This window comes from Clupea harengus, chromosome 21 (genome assembly GCF_900700415.2).
Source record: "Clupea harengus chromosome 21, Ch_v2.0.2, whole genome shotgun sequence".
In the NCBI taxonomy this organism is placed as follows: Eukaryota; Metazoa; Chordata; class Actinopteri; order Clupeiformes; family Clupeidae; genus Clupea; species Clupea harengus.
Window position 1 is genome coordinate 18,512,500 of NC_045172.1, and position 10,000 is coordinate 18,522,499.

The 10,000-nt window shown below is 46.1% G+C and overlaps 1 protein-coding gene across 3 annotated transcripts in view; it reads left to right on the top strand.

Annotated features, from left to right (window-relative positions):
* nrp2a (neuropilin 2a) overlaps positions 1 to 10,000 on the top strand; it is a 68,258-nt gene that overhangs the window by 25,736 nt on the left and 32,522 nt on the right. For all 3 annotated transcript variants that reach the window (XM_012833648.3, XM_031559069.2, XM_031559071.2), the window contains 4 exons: positions 3,759 to 3,989; positions 6,056 to 6,211; positions 7,025 to 7,197; positions 9,120 to 9,275. In XM_012833648.3, the coding sequence (XP_012689102.2) occupies positions 3,759 to 3,989; positions 6,056 to 6,211; positions 7,025 to 7,197; positions 9,120 to 9,275 (716 nt within the window). The remainder of the gene's footprint in view (positions 1 to 3,758; positions 3,990 to 6,055; positions 6,212 to 7,024; positions 7,198 to 9,119; positions 9,276 to 10,000) is intronic.

The window sequence follows — 10,000 nt, forward strand, 5'->3', positions numbered from 1 at the left end:
CCCTCCTCTCTTTGACCAGGGGCAGGGCACTGCTGGAGACTGTGCTAGCCTACAGAGAGGCCGGGCCCCTCGGCCATGTTGCTGTGGGTGTGGGTGTGTGTGGGTATGTGTCGGTGTGTCTGGGTATGTGTGGGTATGTGTTGGTATGTTTTAGGGTGCATTTGTACCTACGTGTGTGTTCGTTTAATGTAAATGCCTGAATTTAGAGTGTTTTTGAGTATTTGTATTACTAGTGCGTTTCTGAGTGTTTTAGCATATTCATATATCTGTGTATCAGAATATGTTTTCCTGTGTGTGTGTGTGTGTGTGTGTGTGTGTGTGTGTGTAGTACTCAGGCTGTTTGTGAATGGTGGAGTGTGATCTGAATGTGGTCACAGCTGGCGGAGGCTTAATTATTGAAGAGAGGGGAGACCAGTGCAGAGCCATCAGGCCATGCTGTGCTCTGATTGGTTGGCCTGCTTGTTGTGTCACTGCCCTTGACACTGTGCTACTAGTCAGGCCAGACTCAGCCTCCTGGTGCCTGTCCATATGCATCCTATCAAACATTCCTCTGTCTCCTCTCTCTCTCTCTCTCTCTCTCTCTCTCTCTCTCTCTTATCTTCGTCTCTGTGTGTCTTTCATTCTCCATTGTCTCTTTCCCTCTGTGTTTCTCTCTTTACCTCATAAATACTTATATGAACATCCAGAGTACATCCAAAGACTGGATTAGACCGTGACATGCCGGGCCAGCACACACACACACACACACACACACACACACACACACACACACACACACACACACACACACACACACACACACACACACACACACACACACACACACACACAGACACACAACCTTTCACCCTTTTCATAAATGTCTTTCTTCTCACTTTTTCATTGTGTCTATCCCTCAGAAACCTCACCCACATTTCCAGTTTGTGATTGTGTGTAAGCGTGTGTGCGCTTGAGGATGTGTGTGTGTGTGTTTATGTGTTTATGCTTGTGTGGGCGATCCCTCTCCCACACAGTGAAGAGCGAGAGGAAGGGCCTCTGGCATCACACTCTACACTGAGAGAGAGAGAGAGAGAGAGAGAGAGAGAGAGAGAGAGAGAGAGAGCGAGAGAAAAACACCCAGTGATGGAAAAGAGAAGCAATGAGCAGAAAAAGGAAAATATAGAGAAAGAAAGTACAAAAAAAGACATAGTATTGATAGTCAGTGTAAGAGATAGGGGAGTGGGAGAGAGAATAAATGAGTTTGAGATGGAGAGATAGAGAGAGGAAGCGACAAAGAAAGAGAATGTGTGCGTTTGAGAAAGAGAAAGAGTAAGCGTGTGCATTTGAGTGGGTGAGTGAGTGAGTGAGAGAGCAAGTGAGAGAGAGAGAGAGGGATCATAACCTGCATTATGGGGGTGCTGTTTTCACCTCCGCTCCATCATTGATGTGCACTGCTTCTCACACGCGGTGACTCAGGACCTCTGCCTCACTCCTGCAAGGCATGCTGGGATGTTTGCAGGGCCCTGCATCTGTCGGAGCTGAAGGTGAGCTCTGTGGGACGCATAAATCTGCATACGGAATGAGCCCAGGGAGACCCCCCCCACCCTCCTCTTCTCCAAGCTCTGATTGTTTGTTTGGCAGTTTCTTCCTTCTTCTCGTTTATTTCCCGGACTCTTGATCTATCCTGCTCACTCACTCTCCGTCTCTCTCTCTCCCTCTCTGTCAGACCCGGTGTGTCTTGTCCACCAACGCTACTGAGTTGCACTCATTCTTTCACTCTTTCTCTCCCTTTCTCTCCCTCTCTTTTGGTCTTTTTCGTATTGCATACTCTGGATTTTTGTCTCTCTCGCTCACCTTTCTCTCTCTCTCTCTTTCTCTCTGTTTTCTGCTATTCTGTTCTATGTTCCTGATTTGCAGCTTTGTTTATTTATTTATTTATTTATTTATATTTATGTATTTTCTTTTTGTTTTGGTTCTTCCTCTTCCCGGCTGGCTCTGTACACAGGGAGCGTGCAGTTCTGTGTGCTGACTGGCAGCTGGGTGACAAACAAGAACAACAGCATGAAATGTGCATTAGAACAGAGAGGAGGAGGAGGAAGCATACACACACACACACCAGACACACACACACACACACACACACACACACACACACACACACACACACACACACACACACACACACACACACACACACAGACACAAACAAATGCATTACCCACTGTCAAACCCACCTGCACTTTCCCTTGTCCCACAGCCACACACACGGTGTGAAGCTGGCATACTCTCTGTCTTTAAAGGGGAAATGTGAGATTGACTAGCTGTCAGCTAGCGAGCTAAATTATTTCATACTCCCCACCCCAAGCAGATTGGGGGCAGTCAGTGTGTTTCTTCGTTTGCACACGCCTACCTCCTTTCTCTGTACAGAAGTGAAGAAAAAGTTTCGGAGAGGCATGTAGCATTAAAACATTTATATAATTCGAAGATTGAAAGACATGTAGGCTACCATTATTGTCTCCATCATCATCAGTTGATTTCTTATGTATATTTTACAGAAACTTAATTAAGGCAGACAGACCCCTGTAGCTCTTCATTTCAGCACTCAAACGTTTGAGCTAGCTGCTAGTCTAACCAATAATGTTAACCAGTGGACTTGCTACTGAGCTACTTGTTGAGGCTAACTACAGGATAGCCGTGCTTACTTGTGTCCGTTTCTTAAATTCAATCCGGTGCTCTGAAAATGTACTGAGGCTCTGTAGTTCACAAATGGAGCATTCCTTTTCTCCACACAGTGCATAGGCGTTTTTGACATTACGTGAAAATGGTTATTTCCTCACATTCTGTTGCAATTTGTAATTAATTTTAATTGAATTCGTTTTAAACTGAAATTCTTACTGATAGCACCTTTAACACACACACACACACACACAGACACACACGTACAAACACTCTGTCCCTACCCAGTGTCATACCCACCCACACGCTTCCTTGCACCACACCATCACACACATACTACCATGCTGTCACCATCCCACCCACTCCCCTCACAACTCACAGCTTAGCAGCCAACCGACTGCCTGTTGTGTGTGTGTGTGTGTGTGTGTGTGTGTGTGTGTGTGTGTCCGTGTCCATGCATACGTGCGTGTGCAACTTAAAGCTGAAGCTTAAGGTCAGCCTCCTCCTAGTCAGTGAAAGGTTGAAAGGTGGTTTCGTGGGTTGAGAGATGGTGTTTGCATCGAAAACACACTGGAGACAATAGGATGCGTTAGGCTGTGTACGTGTTGTGTATGTTTATGTGTTTATAATACCCTCTTTAACTGAACACTGTGGGTTTGTATTAGATTGTGCGCCTGCTTATCAAGTTTGACAGCTCTCTCTATATTTGAAGAGTTTGTTGGGAAAAACAGATATCTCCATATTGTCATGAATTCTCATAAATCATGTTTTTTTATTGTCCATTCCCGTTGGGCTGTTTTGATTAAGTACAAATTTATGAATTCTACTTAATCAAAACAACGCAACTGCAGTTTGATTGATTTTACCTGGAATGCTCATGATTTATGAAAATTCATAAAAATGTAGGTATCTTGTTTTGCACATGAGCATATTTATAATGTGTGTGTTTATATGTCTAGGTGTATTTTGTGCTTATGGATACGCATTTATAATGTGTTTGTTTATATGTCTAAGTGAATTGTGTGCTTATGGATATGCATTTTGTTTCAAGTTAATGTCTGACAGTTTCCTCTTTCTTCTGTGCACTCTCTCTTCTTCTCCAGGAGCTGAGTATTGTTTCCGGAACTTCACCAGTCTTTCGGGGGTTATCGAGTCCCCGGGCTTCCCTGACAAATACCCCCACAACCTGGAGTGCTCCTTCATCATCATCTCCCCCCCTCGCATGGAGGTTACCCTCACCTTCCTGACCTTTGACCTGGAGAATGACCCCCTGCTTCTGAACGAGGGGGACTGCAAGTACGACTGGCTGGATGTGTGGGACGGGCTGCCTCAGGGTGAGCTTCCAGAACCTTCTGTCGGTGATCATTTGACAGAGGAGGACACAAGGGCTGTATTGTGTGTCTTTGTTCTTCCCTTACTTCCCTCCTATATCCTTCTCCTGTCTTTCTCTTACCCTTGGGCAGTTGCCCCCTCACACACACACACACACACACACACACACACACACACACACACACACACACACACACACACACACACACACACACACACACACACACACACACACACAAACACACACACACACACACGCACACACACACACACACACACACACACACACACACACACACACAAAGGTTGATTCTGCTCTGAGAGTTGTTCCTTTAGGAGAGTGTCTGAGGTGTGTGCCAATTCAAAAGTAAACAGTAATTTAAAGAGTGAAATAAAACGAAAAGCCTAAAACTATTACGTTTCTGTATGCCAACAAAAGACCTTGGTTCTGCATGACAACTCCTTTAAACACATCAAATATGTGTGCTCGACCTCGACCAATATGACCCAAATGTTTGCTCAAGGTAATTAGCCTGGTGTCTTGTCCTAAAAAGATTCACTTTTGCACAGTGGAGCATTTCCCAGTGCAGAAACACTCGTTTGGAGGAATTGTTTCAGGTGACGTCCCCCGCCCCCTACCCCTCGTTTTTTAAAAATAGCCCCGCTGATAACTCATGTGGCGCTGCACAAGGCTGGGTAAGGAGAGACAGCTCACCCGCCCGAGGAGTTAGACGCCGTCACCCGTGGACCCGCACGTCTTCCCATCATCATGACATCATCAAACATCATGTAACATCCTTACGTAAGGAGATAATTAAGGACTGTATGGATGTGACATCCCCATTGGCTAGGTGTGTTGAGGTCAACCAGAGCAAGGGGTGAGACATAAAGACATGTCCTGTGGAAGGGGGAAAAGTACATTTGAAAAAGATTATAAATAAACTTGCACCAAAATTCTAATAAATATACTCTCTACCAGTCATTCTAAAAAAAATATTCTTTAGTTAACTTGTGAAATATGACACAAACTAAGAAAATTATTCTTCAATCAGAATAAATGATAATTTGCAGGTTGATGAGAAGCACCATAAAAACCTGCACTGTCTACATCAGAGATGGAGGCATTTCCTTCCTGTTTGAAACTAGGGGCGGATGGAATTTGTGTCAGTTAATCAACTAACATATTTAGTGTGTCTGATACATAAAAATACCTAAAATTACAACAACAACAAAAACATTGCATTTAATATAATTGTTTTATGTTTCTTTTCCTTTGTTTACCAATGAATGATGCCTATTGGCAAGCCAGGCTCAGCAGTGGGACTAAATCATCCCCTTTCTGCTCCATTTATTTAAGCGAGACTCAGACAGCCTGTTTACAAACAGACATCTAGGAATCATAGAAAAAGAGAGAGAAGGAGGGAGGGAGGGAAGGGGGGAAGGGCACAGACCACTGAATATCTCAGCGACAGTGGCTGACGCTCGAGGAAAACGCCTTGAAACGCGCCCCCGCAGAGGGATCGTGGGATTGCGGCTCGGCGCATTGGCGCATCATGCGACCACGTCATGCATGCACACACAAACACACACAGCTCAGATGCATTAAATCACATCAGTTACAGTGGACTTCCGTCTGTGCTTCAGACTGTAGGATCCCCAGCTCAGACTGATCTCTGGCCTGTTGGTAATCGGCCAAACATCTGTGCCGCGGCCTGCAGTGGTCTGGTCAGGGGTCAGAGGCTGATAATGAGTCTGATGCTAAAGCCGCAGACGGCTGCAGACTGAAGTACATAATCTGCTCCTACTGCTACACTTACAGGGCTGTGCTGTGTGTGTGTGTGTGTGGGTGTGTGTGTGATACTATATCTCTACCTCTCTCTACCTGGCATTCTATCTATTTAATATACTTTATATGTGTGTTTACATATGTATCTGATTATGGTATGTTTGTGCTTCGATTTGTGTGATTTTATTCAGGCTTTATTCAGGTGTTTATTCAGCCAGTACACAAATTGCAGTGTATGTCTTTGTACTAAAGAAATCTGTCTGTGTGTGTTTGTTCCTGCAGTTGGACCCCTGATTGGGCGTTACTGTGGCACTAAGATCCCACCGGAGATCCAATCCTCCACAGGCCTGCTCTCCCTCACCTTCCACACTGACATGGCCGTGGCCAAAGACGGCTTTTCTGCCCGCTACAACATGACCTACCGGGAGGTCAGCGACAGTGAGTAGCCCTCCCTCTGTCTCTCTCCCTCTGTTCCCCTTCTGTATCACTGTCTTTGTGTGTGTGTGTGTGTGTGTGTGTGTGTGTGTGTGTGTGTGTCTGTCTGTGTGTGTCTGTCTGTCTGTCTGTGTGTGTGTGTGTGTGTGTGTGTGTGTGTGTGTCTCTGTGTGTGTGTCTGTGTGTGTGTGTGTGTCTGTGTGTCTCTCTGTGTGTGTGTCTGTGTGTGTGTGTGTCTGTCTGTGTGTCTGTGTGTCATCCTATCTGTGGTCTTCTCAATGTGTGGCTTTCTCTCTTTCCCCCCTTTTTGTCTCTCTTCCTCTTTTTCTCCGTCTCCTCCTGTCACTTCCTTTCGCAGGCTCAGCAGGTAGTAGCTTCTCTCCGTTTCTGCCCGTAAATCTATCCCCCCCATCTCATCTCTCCGTCTCTTTGGTTCTGTGTCTTTCGTGTTCTTTGTCGTCTCCGTGTTCTTTGTTGTGTGTGTGTGTGTGTTTTTTTTAGTTATCTGTTTCATGTTGTGCTGTGGTAACATGAAGGGCGGATCATCCTTTTGATCAGGCGTGCGTGTTTACTAGATTACTAAATGACAAGGACCTCTGGTGTTTAATGACTTTGTGTGTGTGCGTGTGTTTGTGTGTGTGTGTGTGTGTGTGTGTGTGTACGTATGTGTGTGTGTGTGTTATTTTATATCCCCCCCTTTTCTCTCGCTCTTTCTCCTCCCCTCCTCCCTTCTTCCACCCTTCCTCCTTCCCCTCCTCCTCCCTTGCTTTCCTCCCACTCTCTCTTTCGCTGTTCTTTCGCTTCTCCCTCTCCCAGCTGCCTTTCACTGCAGTAATCCCTTTGGCTTGGAGTCAGGGCGCATCTCTGATGACCAGATCACGGCCTCGTCCTCTTTCTACGATGGACGCTGGTCGCCCCGCCAAGCTCGCCTCAATAACGACGACAATGCCTGGACTCCCAACGAAGACAGCAACAAGGAGTACATACAGGTGAGGACAAACAAACACACACACACACACATGTGCGCGCACACATACACGCGCACACACACACATACACATGTGCGCGCACACATACACACACACACACACACACACACATACACACACAATCATGTATCCGTGGAAGTTGAAGCTGAAAACAGTGGAAAAAAACTGCATTAACACACGTAAGCAGAGTCATGGTTGGATGGTCTGCATGCTTTGCTAGATATATGCAGAATAAGAGAAGGATGAACAGCTTGTTAAACTTTCAGTTTTATCACCAAAGCACAAATACAACCATGCAAACATGCCCTTTACCTCCATACGTCTGCACACACACAGACACACACAGACACACACAGACACACACACACACACACACACACACACACACACACACACACACACACACACACACACACACAGACAGACACACACAGACCCACACACACAGACAGACACAGACATCCCAACAGGCACACCCCCACATCCCCATGAATGGGCTCAGGGCAGAGTGCTGGCGTTGCTCTGCTCGGTGCTTTGTGTCGGTGGAGCGGTGCTGATGATGCGTGCAGCTCCTCGCCGGCGGTAACCGCGGGTGATTGATGAGGGGGGTCCTGCGGAATCCAGAGTTAGCAACCGTCGGACGTGTTATTGATCTCCCAGCTCTATCTCTTCGTCTCTTTCTCTCTCACTCCCTCTCTCCCTCTCTACTCCTCTCTCCCCCCCACCTCTCTCATCTTTCTCCTATTTCTCTGCTCATCTCTCCTCCTCTTCTCTTTCTCTCTCTCCTCCATTCTATCTCCCCCCCTCATCTGTCCCCCCTCTCTCTCTCTCCTCCCTTGCCTCCCTGGGCCCGAGCCTGACGGCACTCCTCTTGTGCGGGTGACTGATGACCCTGGCTTCAGGTTTATAGATATGACAGAGAGGACAATCAGCTGCACGCGTGAGACCCTTTCAGCCCTCTCTCCCGCTCCTGCGCCTGGATCAGACCTGACTAATGGAGCGCAGAGAAGCCTCTGTCTGTCTTGCCCTTATTACTACTATTGGGGTGAAGTGAGGACAGGAACGGGGGAATTGAGGGGGACGCCTCAGAAAAAAAAAAGATGGCAGCTACAGCTACTGTGTCTTCTGTGGGAGGCTGCAGTAACAAGTCCCACGCATATGAGTGCTGAGTTGCACGTCCACATCATTAAGCGATGTGATATGCAACATATCAGGAGGGAGCATCCTCAAGTACTTGAAGAGTTTCAGCAGCACATACATTGGTGAAGCAAGATAGCTCATCATAAAATGCATTTCTTTCGTAAACTATGACATTTCTGTTCCGTTCTGTTCTGCAGTCATTAGCCAGGACAACTAATTAAGCTTATTAATGCCCTCGTAAACACAAAAATAGTTGGCTTGGTTGTGTTTATGCATCCCTGAATGAATTAAAAATGAATTAAAAATGAATTAAAAATGAAATACAAATAAAATGAATTATTCCTCTCATTCCTTACCTCATTCTTAGAGGTCTGAATATAGATTTTTGTTTCCTCCAATCCAAGTAACTTGAGTGAGTTTGTTCACTTTTTCGACTTGTGGTCCCTACCAGAAGTTAAGGCATCGCTAGCCAATGAAGCAATGCATGCTTAATCAGTGGCACAGCTCTGAGGGAGATTGATAATGCCTTGAGTGTGCTGATCAGCATGATAGTCAGGATCCCAGGCATCGATCTGCCACTGAAGACGAAGCAGAAGGTCATCGCTGACATGCATTCATTTGTCTCCAATCATCTCTCTCTGCTACAGTCTGTTTATACTTCCACTTCTGTATGTTCATCACTCCCTCCATCCCTCCCTCCCTCTCTGCATCCTCTCTGTCTTCGCTCTCTCTCTCTCTGTTTCTATGTCACTAATTCTTCTCTGCCTCTCTGTCTCTGTTAGGTGGACCTCCATTTCCTCAAGGTACTGACTGGCATTGCCACACAGGGGGCCATCTCCAAGGAGACGCAGAAGTCCTACTATGTCTCCACCTTTAAGCTGGAGGTCAGCACCAACGGGGAGGACTGGATGGTCTACCGCCATGGCAAGAACCACAAGGTAAGAAACCCCAAACAGTTACGGTCAATTAGAGACACGGTCTTACTTTCACAACTGGTGTTGTCTCAAAGGAGCTTGTTGTCTTATCAGAATGTCGAGGGTTGAACAGAGCAAAAACAGACTGGTGACGCCAGTTTGTTGCGTTTATTTCTCATATAAATTCCTATGGAAAAGTACACTCTCAATATGCTGGGTTTAATTCTGGTGGAAAGTTCATGTAAGTGTGTTTAAGTGTAGAGAAATAAATCCATTTAAACCATAGAAGACCAGAGAAGCATATAACTCTGTAGGAAGCTTTAGAGCTCATTATCGCCCTTTTTATTTGACGGCAACTTGATATCAAGGGGAGTTTTTCTCTCTCTCGACAGTTTGGCTCAGCGGTGAGAAGAGAAAAGCCATGACTCATGCCAGGCTTTATCTAAGCAAAAACCCCCTCCAAATCTATCTCACAACTTTCTTCCAGTTGTCAGCTGGTGATAATTAAAAGCAAAAACATCATGGCATGTTCCCCCGGTCTCTGGGGCCAAAATCAGGAGTTTAATTACACAGTCAAGCGTCTACTGATCGAGAGTGAGCAGTCAGCCAGCCCAGGAGCTGGGAGACAGTGAACACGAAGCCTCCCACCAATTACACCCCATTAACTGGGCTTGACAGGTGAGGAAGGAGAGCTAGTGTTAGCGGTTAGCACCGGGTGCTAGAGAAAGAAGACATAAAGGTGCTGTCAA